Genomic DNA, 23,631 nt, shown 5'->3' with positions numbered 1-23,631 from the left:
AAATCACGACGTTTCGATTGCAACACAAGCAATCATCTCTCCCACTTCAGCAAAACATTTTCTTGCTGTGGTTTTCCCACCTGATGATAATTGCTTGTGTTGCAATCGAAACGTCGTGATTTAATTTATTATATTTTATACCTACGTGACTTTACCGAAAGAACCAAAGAGTATGACTTATGTATGTATGTACGTATGTTGAACTTGTTTTGTACCGTATATAGCCAGCCATGCTCATGGGAGGTGCGGAGCTGAAAGGACAACAAACTAAACACAGTGCAGTATTGGAGGCCGCATTCTACAACGTCAATAAAGCCGCAGCGTCTCCGTGCTCGGATGAGTGCTGTTCGCAACTTTTACCGCTGGCTTGGGTTAGGTCATGCTATCCCCAAGCCAACATCTATTATTGTCATTCTTCTCTCGTCTGGATTGTGTCGGGAAACCACTATGTACGTACTGTATCATTGCCCAGAGAATCCGTTCAAGACCGCACCGCACATTTGAATGAATGAGGTGTCATTTGAAAGTTTCAGTAGATTGTTTCCAGGTGTAAACAAAATAATTTGGCTAAGTTGTTTAGCTTTTTGGTGTTGCTTATTCAAGCTATCGCTTAGAACACCATGGTGCATGAGACACTTCTGTTTTAAAATAATCTAACTGAAAGGCGTGAATGAGTGTTGATTGTCACTTGAGTGGTAAATGTCTGACAAAGGCCAGGTGAGTGTCAAGTGAATGTCACATCACCCTGTCTATAGGACAGGCTGCACCCCCAGGATTCAAATATGACTTTAGTGGAAGAAATATTCTGACTCTCCTTTGTTGATGTTGTCAAGGAGGGCCACTGCCCACTGGAGAAATTCAATGATCTATGAAGCTCTTTTTCACAGATGTGTAATAAATCCGTTATATTCCAGTATTTTATGTTAGTTTTTATGAACGGCAAAACACATCATTAAAGACATGGCCTGACATAACAATGCTTTACCCTCCGGAAAATGGGCCTTTCGCATTCGCGAAGCCTTTATTGGCACGAATATATATTTTTTGCGAAGAATATGAAATAGAACACCTGACTCAATTCTATTTTCGCGAGTGTGGTTGTGGACAAAATGCATCGTTACAACGCTTGTAATGTGGTGAAACTCGTCGCTTTTTTCGAACGGCGAACGCGAATGTTTAATCTTCATTTACATTTGCCGGTAATTAAAACGCCTTCGGGCCATTTGAGTAGAAACTGCATTGGGGGGTTCCGCATTTGAATACCCTAATTGGGTTCAAGGCGTTGAGTTCACATCTTGCGCAGTGCCGTTGTACATTTCGTACGTTATTTACTGTCAAAGACAAAAATGAAATCCACAGACAGGTACAGTGTCCGTGTAATAAAGGGGGCCCCGGCGAGAATAACTAAGCCAGCATAAGTAGACGAGAGATGATTGAAAAATTTAATCATTTGTAGCGGCTTTACATATGCTCGGAGCGAATTTTATTTTTTATATTCGTCGTCTTCTTGGAGGCACCTGCTTATGGGAACGATTCACAACCAAAGACGCAACTTTCAGTATTCACTTGTCTTCTGTACAAAGGAGACGGTGATAATACGGCCGTGATGCTGCGGAGGTTTATGTGTTGCAACAAAAATCTCACGGTGAAATTGTAACCTATTTTGAAACAAGGTAAAAAATAAAAAATGCATACGTGACCTCTGTCATTCATCACAGGGAATTTTACAGTACACATTCGGCATCCTCTCATCAATTTTGGAGGCCATTTCCTCTTTGTATTTGTCATATTTACCATCGGGTTTTTCCCCGTCCGGTTTTCGCAGCCTCGTGGACCGTTGCCCAGCGGCTCTTTCGTTTCTTTGTAGAGCTCTTTCGTTGCCAGCGCCTGATGTCATTGACCGGGTTGCCAACGTCTCTTGGTGCTGAGTGGGAAATGGGATGAGTGAGCCCCCCCGCGCTTTCAGTCGGGGCCTGTCACGCTAGCTTCTACGTATGTACGTTGAAATTATTTCGCACCGCACGTTGCCAAAACAACCACAGGCCTTGTTGGTGAATTCACCGCTGGATGAGGACCTCGTCACACTTTGTGGCTCATGGGGGGTTACGTGACCATATTTCACCACACTGGCCTGTATGTGTTGCTCTCGACTGTAGAGGGGAAGGACCTGTTCCGATATCACTCGCCATTGACTGTCAGCCTTGCCTCGGGTATTTTAACTCGGGTCTCCGGGTTCGTAGAGCAGTGCGCTAATCACTCGAGCCCCACCGCTCGATCCGGTGAGAACACTTAAAACAAATTGTGGACTGGGTCTGGAAAAGGTCGGCCGAGCATATTCGTATTGTGACACCCCACCTCTATCGGTAACAAGGATAAGGCAGATTTAACATCTGTGCCCTGTCGCCGTATGCCCAGATGTCCTGCAGATCGTCGCTTAGAGAAGGGAAGAAATCCACAGGAGCTGTGAAGGCAGCGATGTGAAGCTGCTCGACAGACTCTCGCGTGGCGTTTTTATCTTTATTCTATTTTTCATCCCCCATTTAGAGTGGTGGTTCTCAACCTTTTCGGTATCATGACCCCCCCCCAATCAATACCGCTGGTCCCCGTGCCCCCCCCCCTTGCCAGGTCACAAGGTCACAGTGCACAGAGAGGTCACATGGCGGTGCCTCGAGTTACCGCGATGTCAGCGAGACATTTGTTTTACGTTGCGTGTTTTTTGTCCGCGAGGCATGCATTTCACGATGCGTGTCAATGTGATTCGTCGCTGCTACGTGGCGCTTCATTGCGCGCACTCGCACATTTCTCCTGCGTGATATCCACGCCGCAGCCTGCATGTATGCGTGTATGAATGTAGTAAGTATGTTGAAGTTCTTTCACACCGTACGTAGCCAACCGTGCTAATCGGAGGTGCTGGGGATGGACAACAAACGAATCTGGGAAGGTGCAGAGCAGGGGAGCCATGTGTGTCTCTGTCACATGACCTACTGGTGGTGCTCATCTCCATCGGCATCACTGAACTCCGGTCATCCTCGCAGCAGCAGCAGCAGGGTCGGCTTGTGGCTGACCATCGAACAAAGACGGTCGCCGCATCGCGTGCTTTCAGATGCGCTTCTGCGGCCGTCTGGAACGCTCTTCCTTCCAGTATTAGGAAGCGACTGGAGCTATGCACTTTTAAATCTGCATTGAAAACGAATTTCTTTTGAACTGATTTTTGGCAGTGGCCGGGATGTCTCATAGGACATGCCGCTATTGACTTCCTACAAAAGTAAAAAGTAAAAGTCCTGCTCAACTGAGCACTCTTCTCCTGTATACAAACCTGAGCCAGCGGTGGAAATTCCACATTCCCATGGCAGGGGCCACACTGCCCATAGGGCACCACTGCTATGTGGCACTCATTTACAAACTCAACAATAATGGTTATCATAACATTCAAAGCTAAAAAGGTAAAGGTACAGCCCTGCAATTGCTCACTCACGCCACTGCTGCTGCTGCCGGAAGGGTCTCCACTCGAGGAAGTACTGGAGAGAAGCTCTATGAAGGTTCACCCCTCCACGCTATCCAAGCGTTTTGTAAGAGGTGCGAGTACCCACGCTTTACCCCACCACACGCGACCTACCAGTGGACTAACCGCGGTGTAAACATTGAAATTGCTGGGTGGGGGGGGAGTGTAGTTTACAAAACTTGCAGCTTCGGTGCAGCTGCCCCGCTGGGAGATCGCAGCGAACCGGCGGCATCTGGATTGCAATTATATTGCGATAACCATAACGCGACGGCGTCGTCGACGGCGTTAACTTACGACGCGCGTTTGGCTCTGTGCCTGCAGCAAGCTATCGTCGCGCCTGTAGGGCCCAACGAGGCTTGGAAGGTGAGAGGTTCGGGGCCCCGCGTGACGCCTGCCGGCCGCCGACAGCTCCGCTTCACTCGCTGAGCAATGGGCGCTCGTGTCGCCAATGGAACGAAAAATAAGCACCTTCATTTGCCTGATGATTGTCCCACCGGCTTCCTCGGGTCAAAGTTGAACACATGGCTCCCCCATTCAGCAGTTGTTGTTGTCGTGGTTCTCGCGGGCAGTACATACCCACTGTGGTTCCCGCTGTCGTGCACGTGTGTGGGGAGCGGTCGTCTAGCGTTTAGCGTGCTGCGCTACGAACCCCGGCGACCCGAGTTCGAATCCAGCTCACGGTCAACAGCACCAGTGACGATTATCTGAGCTGGTTTTGGGACTCCCCTAGGTCGACTCAGCATAAATTGAGCACCTGGCGCGGTGTGTAAACATCGCCACGAGGGAGACAAAGGCGGCCGGGCGTAGTGCTGGCCACCCACCCCCTTCGTGTGCTGTGCCGGCCTTCATAGGTGCTACTCCCGCACAGCACTTACTCCAACAGTCTGTTACAGGCTACACGGGGGATCTTTGTTTTTGTCTTGATGATGATTGCCACTATCCTCTGCTTTTCCATTCACAGTTCCTCTGCCTGAAGAACATCCGCACGTTCATCAACTGCTGCCACGAGCAGTACGGCATCCGCAAGAACGACCTCTTCGATGCCTTCGACCTGTTCGACGTGCGGGACTTCGGGAAGGTGAGCCCGCGATTCTCTACTACTGCTAACACTAAACTATTTTATTTATTTTACCAGGTAAGGGCCCACTGAGCTACATAGCTCTTTTTTTTGGAAGCGACCTGGCAATCACAAGTGATAGCCCAACGAAGTGGCCTGCCATGAATACATTTACAGCAACCAAATAAGTTAAACGCATGTTCATTCTCAATGTGGAGCGAAAAATCCCCGAGGACCTGGGAGATAAATTCGTGTGACCACGGGGGAGAACATGCAAACTCCAAATATACAGGCTTCGCCTGAGTCAAGATTGAACCCACGGCCTCCTGTATACAACGGGCGAAGTAGTTAACATGTCGCCACGGTGACTTCAGTTTTCTTAAATCACGGTCGGACTGGGCGCAGGCCCAGCGGAACAAAACGCCAAGCGGCCAGCCATCGGCAGCACGATTTAAAAGCGTAACAAGAGTAGAGTTAATGCGATCTTCGTGGGCGGGAGGCGAGGACTCGTGAAGGTCCCATTAGCCGCGAACGGAAAGGGGGAAATGCGGAAGACGGGAAGGGGACTGTGAGCAGGAAAGCTCTCCAAGACTTTGCACCGCTGCCGAGTCAGCAGTCCGCGTACACTTACCAAACAAATCATTATAGGCGAATCGATCATTTCACTGTACGTGCGCATTTTCTGACACATCAGCATGCATTTTCAATAATTTATTTTTTCTGTGTGGATTTAAAGCAATGATGTTTGGAGTGGCTTTGTTTTATGTGTGTGTGGGGAATGGTAGTGGTTCGCGCGCTGCGCGTAAAACCCAGCGACCCGAGTCTGGTTCCTGCTCACGCCCAACACCAGTGACGAATATCTAAACCGGTCCTGGGCATCCCCTAGGTCGACTCAGCCTCAATTGAGTACCTGGTGCGGTGTGGAAACATCGCCATTGGGCAGACAAAGGCGGTCGAGCATGGTGCTGGCCACACCATCCTCTACCGTGCCACGCTGGCCTGAGTAGGTGCTTCCTTGGCACTTGCCTAAGCAGTCTGTTAAGTGTATGTATGTTGAACTTCTTTCGCATCGTACGTGGCCTACCGTGCTAATCGAAGAGCTAATTTCTGACCGCACTTGCCCCAACAAGCTTACAAGGCTGAAGAGGTGAACAGCACTACCCTTGGTGTTTCATCTCTACAAGTTTGCTTGATGCAAAATTTGGGCCGTCTGTACATTTCCACGATTCCTTACACACGTGCATACGTACGTATCGAACAGGAAACAGAAAGCGATTAAACGCACCGCTGATAGCCAATTTACGTAAACAGGAAGGGGGCTCGTTCACCCGACTCTCCTGCACGGCTCGTTTTACGCGCACTTTTCATCCGCGCCACTTCGGGGGATCACTCAACATTATCGACATTTGTCACGGACGTACGAAACAACCGCGCGTTCGGGTGGGAAACCCAAACACGAGCTTTATAAAAAAAGATTTTAAAAAATCACTCAAATGTTTGTGAAACGATTTCTCCATTTGCTGTGAGAGGAGAGAGGGGGGGGCTGGGTATAGAGATGGAATCAAAAGAGATTATCTGCTGGACATTTTTTTTGTAAACATTAGTCGTAGTTTAACGATTCCTAACGGTCAAGTGTGCTAAGGTTGCAACTTTGTGAGTCACACAGGCAATCAAATACTAATGCCGTTAACCGCACGGGATGTTATAAACCATCCGCGCTGTTGGCAGAAAATAGATAACGGTACATATCCTGTTACAGTGCATTTTGAGTGCGGAGGTAACCCGGTTGATTCGGAATACTCCATTACGAGTTGCGTCTACGGTTCCCCACGCAAACCTTGCGGCCGCGTCTCCGTTTGGCGCAAGGCCGAGTACAGTACTCGTGACCTCGGCGATGAAGTGACCGCGTGGTGCCGTTATCGCCTTTCCCATCGTGTCGGTCGCCGGTCAGGTGACTCGGTGGCAGAGCTGAGCGGCTCACGGTCGGAAGGTTGCGAGTTCAAATGCTTGGTTGGGAGGGGTTGGCTCATCCATCGTCCGTCTGGGGTCGATAATATAACGACCGCTATGGGGGGAAATCAACAGTGGTTATCCAGTGTGGTGACTTGGTCACCCCCGTCATAGGAATGTGGAATTTCCGGCACTGACCCAAGGCTATAAGCAGGACATTAGCAGCCCGTCAATGCTCACTTGAGATGGAAATCACTTTGACTTGACTTCTTACCATTGTTATACCGTTATCCCAGTTACATATGCGGGGACGATAATCTTAAGTGGCGACGGAAGCTCATTTCATGCTAATCTTTCTCCCCAATCTCTCTCTCCCTAATCTCCCCCTATTAACACAACTGACGTGCTTGCGTGCGGGGATGGAATTCCTTTCCAGCTCAAACCCCGCCTGCTTGCCCTTCGCCACGTAAATAACCTCTTGTTGTAACAGCTCTCTCGCTGTGTTCTTCCTGGTTCAGCAATTCCACTGCTGGATTATTTTTTCTGCCTGAGGACGACCGCTTGTGTTGCGATCGAAACGACGCGATGTATTATTTTTTATTTAATTGAATTTTTCTACCTCCGTGACTTTACCGAAAGAACCAAAGAGTATTTACAAGAGAGTTTGTCCACCATGATCCTCTATCGCTACAGTTTCTCCAGGTCTTTCCCATCACGTCTGGAGCTAAGTGTCTAAATATTACGGTGTATGGGCTGGCTTTGTCGCCAAACTCCTGTAGAATACTATTGTAAAGGAGAGCCGACACAAGATTGCAGGGGGTACGTCTTTTAATCCTTTTCTCCCATCCACACCTGTCCCCAGCCGTCCCAATCTCGTTCCCGCCAAAGGCCCCCTCTTCCCGCCCGTTCTCCCCTTATATCTCCTCGATCACCCCTCCCACTAACCCTCCTATTGGTGGGAATCCTTCCCCTGACACCCCTACACTATCCTTGGTTCTTCACCCTGTCTGCTGGTTACACAATCATCCCACTCCAGTACCGTAAGTTCAAAGCTGTGTGGTGACCTTTCTCCTATCTGCTGCATTCGCCACATGCATTTCGCTCGCATGCATTACAATTGTTTTAACTTGTTTGTTTTTGGTGACTCCGCGAGTACTTATCGGCTTCTGCCGTCGTCTAATGCTTATCGATTAGATCTCCCGATGAAATAATGGGGCAGGTTTCTTGAATTTTTGTCCACCCATCGGCAAAAATAGGCACACCACAGTGAGTCGATCGACATGTTGCATGTGGTGGGGTCAAATTGTGGGTACACCCACCTCCAAGACATATAACCAGTATGGAAGAGTAGGCCAAATATCCTTTAGAGGGACTCTCTTAGAGTGGCCTAGAGTGGAGTCCCTACTGCCAGCGGTGACATGAGTAAGCAATTGCAGAGCTGCATATTTAAAAAAATATATTCAAGAATCCAGAATACGGACATTACAGGGGCAGATGCAACTCATGAACATGTGTCGAACCGAGAACTGCAGGCCTGCACCCTTTACTATTTCTAGTATACTTCATTGCCTTCTTAGCACGGTTATATATTGCATTTTTGCCATTGGAATGGCACAATACATCAATGATTGCAGTGTGAGCCTCACCTATACGCATTAAATCAGAGCGTTTTACATTCCGTGCAACTAGAATCTTTCTTGTATATTAACGAGATATTCGGTCACAAACGACTGCTTGAATTACTGTGGCCGTAACGCAGTTATTAGTGCTTTTCAGAGGTTGCAGCCAGCGTAGTAATGAATAGTCATAATCTAACCTCTGAAAATGCATAGTTTGAATGAATTGCTGCACGTGGCCATGTAAATACCATACAAGAAGTGATTACAATAATTTCCGCTCCCCCCCCAACCTCCCTCCACACAAACATAACTCTGCATTACATTCTTTTAATATTGCGTTTTTGCGTACGTCTTAAAACAAGCGGCTTCGCAATATTCACGTGAAATGAATGCGTTTCATTTCCACTCTCGCGCTGCGAATCGCCCTCGGAAAGTCAACGTGGGAACACATTTCGTAACCGTTTGGAATCCACCCCGCTCTCGACAGCAAACGGGTTCACCCCTTCGCGCACGGCGCGTTTGAAACATCTGACGTGGATTTAGTCCCCCTCCCATAGTTCTTGTCCAACACCGAGGCGCGTGAAAATGATTCTCGCCCGAACGCCAACGGCCCTTTTATTATTTTCATCGACGCGGCGTAGCAATAAGCTGGAATTACCAAAAGGGGTGCAACTTGCTCAGGTCTGCAAAATGCCAGATGAGCCCCCCCCCCCCCCGCTAAGGTCCCCATGACCCTTGCTTAGCCCCCCCACCGCCCTAGATCTGAGGCTCCGGATGAAATGTCTCAAGCTGCCCCCGGCTCCACCCCACCTCGCCCACGGCCCCTCCCCTCCACCGCGCCCCACAAGCCTGGGCACTTGGCTTGAATTTTCTCTCAGCACTTGGTATTGCCATGAGGCTTCACATTGGTGCACACGCTAAATTATTATTCTATATTTTTGTATTTAACCAGGTAAGGCCCACTTGAGCTATGTAGCCCTTTTTGGGTATTGGGAATATTGTTTATATTGGCTATTGGATATATTGAGTATTGGGTATGTTGGCTACTCGATACAATATCGGGCCTGCTGCCTGTGCTACCCGCCGCGGGGAACAATGGCGTTCACCCCACACTGCGGATTTGCAGCAGCTGCCCTCTCTGCCCCCCGCGTGCATCCTCAGACCATTGTCCCAGCCGGATGAAAGCTGTCCCCCACTGAGACATGGCCCACTTGGCAAGCACAGGCCAGGGCTTGCAGCGCCTGGCCCAGAGTCCCTGCCATTACAGTTGAATTAAAGGCTAAACATCGGCAGTCGGCTCTTGGATGTGTGTTTTCGGCTTGCGCCGTGTGGTGTTCAGCGTGAGGTCCAGCATTCCGCTCCACATGCTGGGAGCTTCGTGAAGGCCCCGTCTGTTTTGTGGACTTCTACAGAGTGCTTGTCACCCTTGTACGCACTGTGAACTGATGATGAGCTTTCTCCGGGCACTCTGGTTTCCTCCCAGACGTGGCGAATAAACAACATCGCTCGGCCCACATCAAACACCCGCAGCAGTCGGCAACCCTGCACAGTCGAGGGAGACCCGTGAGGCGCTCAATTCAGTTTCCTGAAGAAGCATGTGTTGCGAAACGTCAGACATCATGCCGAACAACACCACAGAGCAATCTGAAAACAAATCGGAGAGCTACACAGCACAACCACGGAACCCTTCATAATAACATTTTAAGGTAGTAATCTAATCGGATAATCAACAATTTAAAAACATGGCTTAAGTGAATTTAACGATGTGTATACAAAACAAAACTGAATGCGCCATCACCATCCCAGCATAAAATGAAAAAAACATTTCATCCGAGTATGTCTGGCACCGTGGTATTTATTGAGCACGCTCTGCCCAGATGACAAGCTGTTGTCTCACTCCAGACGAGTGTCTTATTAAGCGCACTTTCTGTGCAATCAGGGGAGTTCTCGCCAGCAGAGAAAATGTGGCATTTTTGTGTCATCAGTCGTACACAAAAAAATCCTCGAGGCATTCAATTATATTTTGAGCCGTGGAGGTGACCATTTGGCTCAGATGTCAGAGCTCTGAGCTGACACCATAGAGGTCAGGTCCTGGGTTCAAATCCAGACAGCTGCCTGTGATCAAACTGTGGAGTGAGTTGATGGTTTCAACCCGGTCGCCGATAATTTCCCATAATCACCGCCGCGTAGAATTTCTTAGATTTGTTTCTCCACTTAATTTCTTTGCTAACTTCCAGCTTTGAAAATTTAAATCGCTGCTTTCACCGTTGTGCTACATGGAGTCCCTCACAGCAAGAGCCCCTTGCTCTGTAGAGGATGAAAAGGGCCACTGGAAGGTTTTGTTGTTGTTGTTGTTGTTCTTGTCCTTCTTGAAATTTCTGCGGAATAAAAAATCCTCCCTCAGCCACTCTGTAACACGTTGGGGCTTTACCGCTCTGCGAGATTTTTGAACGGATTCCCCGGCACATGACACTATGCCGATAGTACGATTGGAACAAATTTGGTAAAAAAGAAAAGAAAAGACCAGATGCAGTAAATAAATAACTAATGCACACACACAGAATAAAATCTGGGCGCTGTGACATTTCCAATGTGGCTGCTATGAGGCGTATACCTCCAATGTCCAGCCTACTTGCTATTTAGACGAAATATACCGTTTGGATTAAAATACATTGTAGCCCTACAAACACTCAAAATGTTTTGCGCAATTTTTTATTGTTGTTATTTTTCCTGGAGTGTATTTATTTTTTATCTCACGCTGTTTGTGAGCCAGGCTTGTGTGAGGGTGCCATGTTGGCGAGATGCTAACTACATCGCCTGGTATGCAGGAGGTCATGGGTTCGATACCGTCCCTGGCGCCTTTATATTTGGAGTTTGCATGTTCTCTCTGTGGTTGCGTGGATTCTTCTCCGGGTCCTCCAGTTTTCCCCTTTTGGCTGCTATAAATGTCCACGTGATAAGCCACTTCGTAGTGCTATCATTTGTGATGGCCAGATCGTTTCTGAAAAAGAGCTATACAGCTCAGCGAGGCCTTACCTGGTAAATCATATTTCTGTTAGTTTTATTACGAGGGCCTCTTGGCCGTTTTGTAATGAAGTCTGACAGCACCGTACTGCAAGGGCCCTGTGCCTCGTGCCGGCAGGGAAGGAATAAAAATGGCTGTCGGCTTACTCTGCAATGAAGAGAAGAACGGGCCTCCAAGATTAAACGATTTGAAAAGATCACGGCGAAGAGATCACAGCGAAGAGGTGAACACAGCTGCTGCAAGTGATACCGCCACACCGACGCCATTGTTCTCCCCTCTCTGGAAGATATTTCAACCGCCACCAAACATTTGCTAAATCTAACGCGTAGGTTGTCCGTAACAAATTTCAATTAGCTACATTTGGTTTGTGAGGGCTTGCCGGGGAGCTGTAAAAATTCTAATCGGCGCGCTATTAAAAAGTTTGTCACGTGAACAGAACATGCCAATTCGTTACTCGTGCAGCACACCGGTGTGTTGGAGAGCAAATCCACAACATTTACAATCTGAGTACGACGTTTTGCCAGGAATTACGACCAGCATCATCCGGCGACAGCCAGATTTGTGGAGAAATCCTCTTGTTTCGTTCCTTAAATAGAGGGATAGATGTGATGACTTGTTCTGTGTGAGTGACAAACCTTATTAATTGACTGCCGGGTGGTGGCGGGTTTAACGACACATTTACGTGATCTCATCCAAAAAACCTGTATTAAGGATGATATTGGTCGCGAAAGCCGACGTGTTAAATTAACGTGCCAATAATTTTTTTTTCTTGCTGTGTCGGGTATTGGAGGGTTTTTAGTGACACAGATTTTGGGTAGATCATTACGTGGACTGCCAAAACTCCATTATGATGTTTGCTACATGTCATGTAGTGTTCAGCTTGTTTCCATACACTGCTGTGTTCATCATTGGGGACATTTGACCATGCTTTACCACACTGGTCAGCGAGGGTTGGTGAAGGGGGGAGCCCCGGATTGGTTCGCATATCGCTCGTGACTGTTGTTAGCCATGGTCGGAGATTGAACTTGGGGGGCCGGGTTCATATTGCAGAGTGTTAACCACTGTGCACCGCTTGACCCCATCTTCATCATCAGCCATGTTCCATCCACTGCTGGCCGGGTCATGGCCTTTCCAGACTGTTGCCATCTCTCAAGTCATTATCTCTGGCCCATGACCTATCCACTGCTGGATGAAGGCCTCTCCGAAGCCGTCGTTCGTTCTGCCAAACCCGCCGGGTGCCCGCACGTCCGCCGACGTCATCGCCCGACCTCATCGCCCCATCTCCTCGTCGGTAGTCGTCCGCTCTCACGCCGACGATCATTTGCCTGGGGGGGTGGGGCGGTGTTGGCCAAATTATCCCAGCCGGGGATCTGTTTAAATAAGCGGCAGACACACCCACACCCCACCCCCCACACCATGCTTGGGCATAATGTCAGTCGCCAATGGACTGTTGCGTTGCCAGCCGGTCCTGCCTGCCAATGCCGCTGGTCTCCATTTAAACGGACCCCCCACCCCCCGTCTCCCCGTGCGGTTCATCCTCTCGCGATCTGCGACCACGCCCCACAGGCATCGCAGGATGGCCCCTGTGATCACAGCACCTGGCCGCTATGTCGCGGCGCGATCGATTTTGTTTTTGTTAAACATTTTATTTTATTTTCCGTGGGGTTAAACCTGGGCTGCAGTGCGATTTTAATCGGTCGGCTAACCCCCCCCCCGCCACTTGGAGAAGAGCCTTAATTGGCCAGCGACGCCTGAGATAAGCCCACAGTATTGTTCTTCTTGGTTCTTTCGGTAAAGTCACGTAGGAGGGAAGTAATAAAATAATAACAATAAAACATAATAAAATAATTCTCACGACGTTTCGGCCACAACGCAAGCAGCCGTCCTCAGGTGAAAACCAGGTCTGTCGAGGCGACAGCGTCTGAATGAAACAGCACCATGCTTGGAGCGTATATTTAAGCTGGGTTGGAAGGGGGGGAGTATTGTTGTTAGACGAACATTGGGAAACGTTGCTACGCAGTACAATGTCGCGCATTCTTCTCGCCAGAGATCGATCATCTGTCCTGGGCCTCCCCTAGGTCGATTCGGCCTTAAATCAGTGCCTAGTGTGGTGTGTAGGCATCAGCCTTGGGGGAGTCAAAGGTGACCGGGCGTGGTGTTGGCCACCCACCTCCACCCACCCTCTCATCTTCATAGGTGCTGCTTGCTAACAGCACTTGCCCCAACAGTCTGTTAAGGCTATACAGGGGATCTTTGTCTTAGTATGGGTGTATACATGTCATTGCTTGTTTGCCGTGTGTGTGTCCATTGACGCCCGTTGCAAACGAGATGTATTGTCGCCAGGGATTTCCAGGTGAAAGATTTTAATGAATAATAAAACAAACACCCCTTGACCCTATCCGTGTGCAGCGGGCAGGGTGGGCTGGCGAAGACGGCCGTAGGAAAGAGAGGAGATCGGAATAATGTAAAAGAAAAAAAAACCCCAAGAAGGTGAAGGTGTAGCAGTGACATTGGTTGCTTTAACAACTGCGGGCAGAAGGAGTTCTCGGGAGCCCCTCTCGCGAGTATTTAGTGCGACTCTTCCACGCTGGTGAGACGTCTCGGAAGACGGCGGTGGTACCCACACATCACCCCGCCACACAAAGACAAAGATCCCCCGTATAGCCTTCACAGACTGTAGGGGCAAGTGCTGTTAGCGAGCAGCACTTATGAAGGCCGGATCGGTACGCGAGGGGGTGGGTGGCCAGTGCAACGCCCGACCGCCTTTGTCTCCCCAGTGGCGATATTTACACACCGCACCAGGTTCTTATTTCAGGCTGAGTCGACCTAGGGGACGCCCAGGACCGGTTCAGATAATCGTCACTGGTGTTGGCCGTGAGCGGGAATCGAACCCGGGTCGCTAGGTTCATAGCGCAGTGCGCTAACCGCTACACTACCGCTACCCCGCCACACAAAGATCCCCCGTATAGCACAGACACACACAGACACACACAGACACACACACACAGACGCACAGACAGACACAGACACACACACAGACACACACACACAGACACACACAGACACACACACACAGACGCACAGACAGACACACACACACACACACAGACACACACACACAGACAGACAGACACAAAGATCCCCCGTATAGCCTTAACAGACTGTAGGGGCAAGTGCTGTTAGCGAGCACCTATGAAGGCCAGAACGGTACACGAGGGGGTGGGTGGCCAGCACCACGCCCGACCGCCTTTGTCTCCCCAGTGACGATGTTTACACACCTCACCAGGTACTCATTTGAGGCTGAGTCGACCTAGGGGAGGCCGGGACCGGTTCAGATAATCGTCACTGGTGTTGGCCGTGAGCGGGAATCGAACTCGTGTCGCCAGGTTCATAGCGCAGCGCGCTAACCGCTACACTACCGCTCCCCACAAACACACACACACACAGACACACACACACAGACAGACAGACACACACACACAGACACACACACACACAGACACACACACAACAACAACCGCCATTCGCCACTAAGTGGCGGTGACGTCACCACGACGCTTGTGCCAGGCCATGTGCACCTTGAGGCCACGTGAAGTGTCGAACGCCCGCTGGCAGGAGGTCACGGGGCAGACCCAGGTGCCACGGGTCGACTGACCGAGATGACCGAGATGACTGGCTGATGCACCACCTGTGCCCCCTACTGTACCAACTTGCTGTGCTTTAGCCACCCGGCGCTCCGCTCGTTGTTGTGAGCGTCGCTCCTCCGCCCTCCGTTGTTGTTGGAGGGCGACTGCCTCCAACTGCCCAGTAGCGTCCTTCACGAGCCTCCTCCACTGAGGCCGATCTTGACACCGCTGGTACCAGTCATCGGCAAGTCCACTCAGCTCCACGTCCTCCTGTACCACATCACTCCATCTCTTCTCTAGCCCGTGCCGCGCCCGTTTAGCCCCCTCGATCCGGCCGAACAAAAGCTGTTTAGGCATGCGGTTGCTGGGCATGCGGGCTACATGACCCAGCCAACGCAGCCTTGCCTGCCGGAGGAGCTCACTGATGGGACTTTGCCCAGATCTTTCAAGGACTTGTGAGCTCCTCACACAATCCAGCCTGGTTAAACCCAGGATGGATCGTAGGCAGGCCAACCTAAATGTTTCCAACCGGCGAAGATGCTCCACTAGGGGGGTCCACGTTTCGCAAGCGTAGAGAAGGGAGGGAATGACCGTGGCCGAGAAGACCTGAAGCTTCGTGCGGAGCGACAGACCAGGTAGCTTCCACACAGCGTTACGCAACCGATGAAAAGATATTGCCGCTCGACTGATTCGGAGTGAGACCTCTGCTGATAAACTGGAGCCGGTCATAAGCACACTGCCCAGGTATGGGAAACTCTCCACTCTCTCCACAACTGCCCCATCACCAATTGGGAGTTGTGGGGGTGGAGTGTCCGATGGTACAAAATACCCAGGCAGGTGCTTAGTTTTGGTGGGGCTGATGGTAAGGCCCCACCTCTTAGTGGCACGCTCCAGTCTCAGCAGCAGCGTCTCCAACTCCTCTTCTGAATGAGCAGCTATTACCAAATCATCGGCATACATAACGTGGTTGACCAATAGGGAGCCATCCCTTGATCGCACCCGGGCGTCGATCAGCCTCCCATTATATCTGTACCAAATGGAAATTCCCCCGGTACAGCTATTGAAGGCTTCACGAACTACGCAGTCGAAATAGATGTTAAATAATGTGGGAGCCAAAGGACATCCCTGTCGCACCCCAAGGTGTACAGGGAAAGGCTCCGACTCCCGGCCACGTAGTTTTACCCGGGCCCGCTCACCATCATGAAGGTCCTTAATGATCGTGAGCAGAGGGTCAGGGACTCCGAAAGCACGAAGAACAACCCAGAGCCCAGTCCTACTGATGGTATCATAGGCCTTGACCAGGTCAATAAAGCAGAGATGTAGGTCTTTTTGGAATTCCCTACACCTCTGCTGTAGCAGACGGACAGAAAATATGGCATCTGTGCAGGACCGCCTTTTCCTGAAACCGCATTGGGGCTCCGCAAGCCTCTCCTCAGCGTGCCTAGCAAGGCGATGTTGAATAATCCTTGCCAGGACCTTACCCGGCACACTGAGGAGTGAGATGCCCCTGTAGTTGTTACAGTCGGTACGGTCCCCCTTCTTAAAGAGGGGGACCACCAGGGCATCCTTCCAGTCCTGCGGAACCCGTCCAGTGGTCCAGACTGTTGTTATGATGTCATATAGGGCAGTCTGTGCACAAACGCCACCCTCCCTCAGCATTTCGCTTGGGAGATCATCTCTGCCCGGTGCCTTCCCTGGTCTCAGACTCCGGATCGCCCTCAGTACTTCCTCAACAGCTGGCACCTCAGCCAGCCACTCACAGGGGGTGACCTCTTCCAATATTTGAGGCACCGCAGCCTCAGCAGGGTTATCCCCACTTTGTGCCATGATGTTTTCCTGGCTGAGAGATTTTCCCTCCCCCAGGACCTCACAGAAATGCTCAGCAAATCTGCAAACCTGTTCCTGGGGGTCGGAGATTGGATCACCGTTTTTTCCTCTAATGATAGTAATAGGTGTGGCGCTGCAGGTTACTTTTTTGATGGAGTTAAATAGTGATTTGTGATCGCGGGCCACTGAGGCAGACTCCATCTCCTCAGCAACCCGCGACCACCACCCATCCTTACAGCGCCTTATGGCTCTCCGAACCTCCGAGCGAAGGCTGCGGTAAACCTCCTCATTCTCTGACGTGGGATGCTGTAGGCGATGAGAGTGGGCCTGTCGCTTTTTCTCAATTAACCTGAACACCTCCTCCGTCAGCCAGGGTTTCTGGGGAGGTCTGGACCGCGTACCCAAAGCAGCCATTGCGGCTGCATGAGTCACAGTCTTAAACCTCGCCCATTTACCCTCGACATCAGGTGGAGTGGGGGACGATGCCAACCCCAGCTGCAAGCGATGATGAAATTCTCGCTCGCAACTTTCATCAGCTAACTGAGACCAGGCCACTTTTGGTTGGAATGGGATCCTGGGTGTACACCCACCACCGGAGTGGAAGAATGGCAGGCGCATCTTACAGATGACTAGTCGATGGTCAGAGGGCAGATCAGCTCCACGGTAGGTCCTGGTGTCAAGGACATGGGCTCGCATCCGCTGGTCCGTCACTATGTAGTCCAGCAGATGTTCTTGCTTGGACCCGGCATGTATCCATGATGTTGTGTGGATGCGCCGATGCCGGAAGAGCGTGTTGGTAATTACAAGCCCATGGGCTGCACAAAAATCTAGCAGCCTCCTACCGTTATTATTGAGCTGATCTGGCCCATGCCTTCCAATCACTCCAGACCAGGTGTCAGCATCATGACCAACTCGGGCATTGAAGTCACCCAACAAGATGACTCTGTCCCGAGTGGCCACTTTAGCCAGCACCTGTGACAGGAGGTCATAGAAAGCGTCTGACTCATCGGCTTTGCCTGCATCCCTCCACGGATGTTCGTCTTCGGTGGGGGCATAAGTAACCACGACCACCATTCCTCGCCTCTGATTGATGGGAAGGCGAGCCCAAAGTATCCTGGGGCTTACAGCTTCCCACACCTCACCGCCACGCTCCCACGCCCCCTTCATTCTTTTGTTCAGAAGAAGAGCCACACCCTGTTGTTTGGCAGTCTCCTGCCCCGAGTAGAGGACTGTCCACCCCTCATGGTGGCAGGATCCAGAACCAGTCCACCAGACCTCCTGAATGCCACAGAGATCCAGACGGTACCGGTCCAGCTCCCGACAGAGGAGTGGCAGCCTCTCCTCCGCAGTGAGCGTTCGAACATTCCACGTGGCCATCCGCAATGGTTTTTCGTTGTTTCTGGAGGAGCCCCGAGGGTGAAAATTCAATCTCCTGGCTCCGCCAAATGGGGTTTGGCCAGGAGACGTCATAAAAGCCTGACCCCCCGGGGCCTCCGGCACAAGCTTATTAGTTACAGGTCTATGTTTACTTCGTAGTTTAGTGGTGGTTAATTGAAGGTGGAGGGGTTACCAGCCCCTCGCACCCGTCCAGAGCCCCCGTTTAGCCACTGTGGTGTACACAGACGCCATGAGGGGAGAGGCCAATGGGCATTGGCCCTCCCCCCACAGCACTGCCCACGACAGTGTTGCCCGTCCGGCACCGCGAGGAGGTAGGAGGTTGTTTTGCCGGACTACACACACACACACACAGACACACACACACACAGACACACAGACACAGACACACAGACAACAACAACAACAACCGCCATTCGCCACTAAGTGGCGGTGACGTCACCACGACGCTTGTGCCAGGCCATGTGCACCTTGAGGCCACGTGAAGTGTCGAACGCCCGCTGGCAGGAGGTCACGGGGCAGACCCAGGTGCCACGGGTCGACTGACCGAGATGACCGAGATGACTGGCTGATCCACCACCTGTGCCCCCTACTGTGCCAACTTGCTGTGCTTTAGCCACCCGGCGCTCCGCTCGTTGTTGTGAGCGTCGCTCCTCCGCCCTCCGTTGTTGTTGGAGGGCGACTGCCTCCAACTGCCCAGTAGCGTCCTTCACGAGCCTCCTCCACTGAGGCCGATCTTGACACCGCTGGTACCAGTCATCGGCAAGTCCACTCAGCTCCACGTCCTCCTGTACCACATCACTCCATCTCTTCTCTAGCCCGTGCCGCGCCCGTTTAGCCCCCTCGATCCGGCCGAACAAAAGCTGTTTAGGCATGCGGTGGCTGGGCATGCGGGCTACATGACCCAGCCAACGCAGCCTTGCCTGCCGGAGGAGCTCACTGATGGGACTTTGCCCAGATCTTTCAAGGACTTGTGAGCTCCTCACACAATCCAGCCTGGTTAAACCCAAGATGGATCGTAGGCAGGCCAGCCTAAATGTTTCCAACCGGCGAAGATGCTCCACTAGGGGGGTCCACGTTTCGCAAGCATAGAGAAGGGAGGGAATGACCGTGGCCGAGAAGACCTGAAGCTTCGTGCGGAGCGACAGACCAGGTAGCTTCCACACAGCGTTACGCAACCGATGAAAAGATATTGCCGCTCGACTGATTCGGAGTGAGACCTCTGCTGATAAACTGGAGCCGGTCATGAGCACACTGCCCAGGTATGGGAAACTCTCTACTCTCTCCACAACTGCCCCATCACCGATTGGGAGTTGTGGGGGCGGAGTGCCCGATGGTACAAAATACCCAGGCAGGTGCTTAGTTTTGGTGGGGCTGATGGTAAGGCCCCACCTCTTAGTGGCACACTCCAGTCTCAGCAGCAGCGTCTCCAACTCCTCTTCTGAATGAGCAGCTATTACCAAATTTTACCAAAAGACACACAGACACACACACACACACAGACACGACCTGCCGTGTGTGTGTGTGTCACCCTCACGTTATCCACAATGGGGTAGCCGAGTGCATCCCAGTCGGTGTGCTGCCAGGACGGAGCTATTGCTACTGGGCACACACACCACTTGGTGTTTCTTAACGAATGAATGCATCTTTGCAGTGCTATTACATTCCCGTTATCCTGTTGCCAATCCTGCAACATTCGACTCCGTATCTCCTGAGTGGGCAGGGGAGGGGTGCCAGAGATTTGATGAAGTTTCCCACCTCCCCCCCCCCGTTTCAACCGCCGCAAGGGCGAGCGTACGAGCCTTGGCAGCATCCCCCACGCAATGGTACAGCGTGCAATGCCGTCCAGCTCAGACTTAAAACTGTGTGTGTGGTGCGGTTTTGTGCGGGGGTGCGGTGGTGCAGTGGTTAGCGCGCTGCCCTATGAACCCGGTGACCCGAGTTTGATTCCAGCTATCGACCAACACCAGTGACGTTTATCCTGAACCAGTCCTGTTGCCCTCCTTAGGTCGACTCAGCCTTAAATGAGTGCATGGGGCGTCGCCTGTCAACATCGCCACTGGGGAGACAAAAGCAGTCGGGCGTGGTGCTAGCGACCACACGCCATCGTGTGCCACAGTGCCGGCCTTTATAGGTGCCGTTCGCACTTGCCCCAACAGTCTGTGAAGGCTATACGGGGGATCTTTGTCTTTGTGCGAGGCACCTGTGTGGTTTACTCGCCTCTCCGTACGTGATGGTGCCTTTCGGAGAATTTCTCGTCGCTCTCTCTCTCTCACCGCGGGACGGTCTCTTTTGTAATTACAGCCATTACTCTCACGATTTCCGCAATTCCCGACCCTCTCGGCTCGACAATTATCAGCCTGCCAGTGGAACAAGATGGGGGTGCCAGCTCCTCAAAGTGATGTGTCGTAAATCCAATTTAGGAGCGTCGCGTTGTTTGATAATGGGGGGGGGGGGGGCGGGAAATTTGTCCCAAAGTGGTGCGTGATGGGGACAACTAATTGCGTATTGTATTGCATTCAGCTCAGATTTGTGCAGCATTAACAGAACAAAACCACACACATACGTATCACGGCCATATGGCAACGACACGCAGCTGCTGTACAAAATGTTATCTGGTAATTCCCCGACTAAACCGGTCCATATGCGGTGATTATGGAGCGATGATGCAGTCACCCCCCCCTGCATTGCCCTTTGAATCTGCTGGCCTGAATTACATTCCCGGCCCAGGCTGAAATGAGTGGCGAGTGGTATCAGTGGTTGTCCTCTGGATATGCTCGCCCCTGTCGTAGGAATGTGGAGTGCCCAGCACTGGCTCAGGGCTCTAAACAGGTGAGGAAATCACTTTGAATGGATATCAGAACTGCCTCCCTGAGCCGTGGCCATCTCGCCCCCCCCACCCCCGCCTTCTACCCGGACTGACCGGTGTGGTGAAATATGGTCATACAACCCCCACGACCGTCATGGTGAGCGGAGGGGCTCATCCAGCAGGTGATTGCCAAGGGCCTATTAAGAATTAATTTTAATGATAAATAACGGGCCGCGTATTAACGGCATTTGCGTGCTTGGAATTGCACTGCGAGGCATGCAGGGAGGTTCACGTGCATTGGTTGGTGAACCACTTACGTGGGATTGGGCAGGACACATCGGGGCCTTCAACCAGCAGTAGTTTGGAAAAAGGGCTTTAAACTAAGTGAAGTCACAATGTTTGAAGAGGATCGGTGTGGTTATTTTGGCGAACCTGCATCACAATCTTAGCAACCTGGGTGGACCTACATTGTCATATGTATATACGTAATCATATATACATAATATGACCTACATGAGTCGAATGTCATATATGTGTGGAGTAGCAGATTTCTCGTGATTCAGAGAGGCAAACACGAAGATCCGTTGCTTGGTATATATATTTTTTTCCTCTTTAGAGCTGCAGTGTTGTGGACTAATGTGTTGGGATGTTATTTATGCTTGTGCACCACTGCCTCTGCATCATCACAGTGATTTCTCCGCGCCAGCGTGCTTGAGTTAAACAAAAAAGAAACACCCCAGCTCTATTGGAACATCTTGTTAGTCTGGAAAGCTGGATCTTATCGGCAATTAAGATGCACGATACGTACCGTCTGTTGATGTACAGGATATGCAATATGTTAGCGGGGTCCTACAGGATCGCTGTAAAATACTAGCCCGCAATCGGAACCTTTAGAGCTTTGCTGAAATTACTCTCGAAAATGTTTATTGCCCGCTAATTAAAATGCGGCCAATCTGCTCTTTTATTGCTTGGCAAACGAGAGAGCAACGATTGTTTAAAGACGTCCGCACACATCCACGCTGGGTCCGTGGTGAGCCGTCGCCCGGAGGTAATTGAGAAAGCAGATGCGTTTGAAACTCGGGAGGCATGGCCACGAGAGCTCCGAATCCCTGGGCGCCACTGACATTCAATCGAACATTCCACGGTAAATATCTAACACCTGGCTGGCTCACTCACTCTCTCTCTCGGAGGCCTCGCTGCCGGGGAGATGCTGTAAACGTGCGGCAACGAGACATTTGCCACCACGTGTCACGCTTTGGAATAAATAACCGCAGTCTCTCTCTTTTTTCTCACTCTCGGAGGCGGCTCTCGCCTGACCCTTGTGCTGGTTTTATTCCAAAGTGTTATTTCACATTTTTCTCCTCTTTCGGGTTGGGATTTGCTGGTGGGAAAACTGTAAACATTTCTTTTTATCAAGCTGTCCCTTTTGGCCACGGATGAAAAATGAATACCGCCATCTCGGTTTCCGCCGGTGCCCTGAAAAATCTTTCTTCACAGGCCTGACACAAGAGTGGTAAACAGCTCGCTGGCAGAGTTGTAAGTGGGATTTTTTTCATTGCGTGACAGGACACCGATGCTGCAAATGGAATTCACGGTCATTTTGTCGGGGCACGGGTGGGTGGTGGAAGTAAAAAGTTTGGGGACATATTCATGAGCGGCGATGTCACACCGCGCAAGCGACGAAGCAAACGAACAACCTTGGCCGGCCTACGTCTCAGGCGAGCAGCAGCCGCCGGCAACTGTACATACGTCTTAGGAGAATGTGACCTGCTCTCATTCAGTTCCTGAATCGGGTCCAAGCAACACGCGGCGAAACGTCGGACTTCAGGCCGAGCCAAACACGCAGTGCAAATCCGTAAGCACATCGGAGAGAAAACACGTAAACAATTAAATTGAGCTTTTCTGCGATCGCGTTACAAATACAATGCATCACTTTTAAAGCACAAATTATCTTACAACAAAAACGAATCGGCCGGCAGCAACATGCAGTCGGTTCGCTGGGTAAATTGAAATAAATCGTATCGAAAGTTTTAACTGAAATTATCAGATGCTATCGATATGTGATTTTTTTCTTCTATATGAACGTACTGTAAATGAATCCCGTCTAATTATTTTTCAAGACCACAGGCATTGCATTTCTACATCAACAACAACAAACAAACAAAAAAAATCACTGCGTGTTCTTTGGAAAAACATCCCACAAACTGACTCTAATTTTCCCTAGATTGATTTTTTTTCGTGAAAGATGAGCTTTCCGGCCCGGAAGGCTTCGGGTATTTTGTTGCGGCAGTGGCGGTCGCCTGGGCGTTCTAATTCGACGTTTGAACGGAGATAGCATTCACTTCTCCACTCTCAACATTGCAAGGTCGCACTCATAACACGCAAAGTGCTCGCCACAAATGAACCACAATAGCTCGCTGATCTCGTCAAGCAGCTCAATCCATCACGCAAACTCCGGTCGTCCTCGCAGCAAAGACGGTCACCGTACCGCGCGCTGTCAGATGCTCTTCTGCGGCCGTCTGGAACGCTCTTCCAACATGAGGAAGTCACTGGAGGGGTGCACTTTGTAATCGAGATTGAAAACTAATTTCTTTAGAAGTGCTTTTTTTGTTTTGTTTGTTGACCTGCCGCACCTCATGGTTGGCTACGTATGGTGCAAAAGAAGTTCAACATACGTACAAGATTAAATAGCCAGCCTTGAACTCAGTCTTTTCTCCACATAGTCCTTGAGTCAAGGGGTTTGGTTCGTATCACTTGGGGTGGCAAATTCTGCCCATGTCCATATTCGGTTTGTTTAATAGACACACCAGCAATCTTTGGA

The 23,631-nt window shown here is 50.8% G+C and overlaps 1 protein-coding gene across 3 annotated transcripts in view; it reads left to right on the top strand.

Annotated features, from left to right (window-relative positions):
- LOC144733928 (guanine nucleotide exchange factor VAV2-like) overlaps window positions 1-23,631 on the top strand; it is a 235,553-nt gene that overhangs the window by 20,378 nt on the left and 191,544 nt on the right. For all 3 annotated transcript variants that reach the window (XM_078615947.1, XM_078615948.1, XM_078615946.1), the window contains exon 2: window positions 4,464-4,580. In XM_078615947.1, the coding sequence (XP_078472073.1) occupies window positions 4,464-4,580 (117 nt within the window). The remainder of the gene's footprint in view (window positions 1-4,463; window positions 4,581-23,631) is intronic.

The sequence above is a fragment of the Lampetra planeri genome, chromosome 49 (assembly GCF_965212315.1).
Source record: "Lampetra planeri chromosome 49, kcLamPlan1.2.h2, whole genome shotgun sequence".
NCBI classification, from domain to species: Eukaryota; Metazoa; Chordata; class Hyperoartia; order Petromyzontiformes; family Petromyzontidae; genus Lampetra; species Lampetra planeri.
The sequence above is the reverse complement of the archived record's forward strand: the minus strand, read 5'-3'. Positions and strand labels throughout refer to the sequence as shown.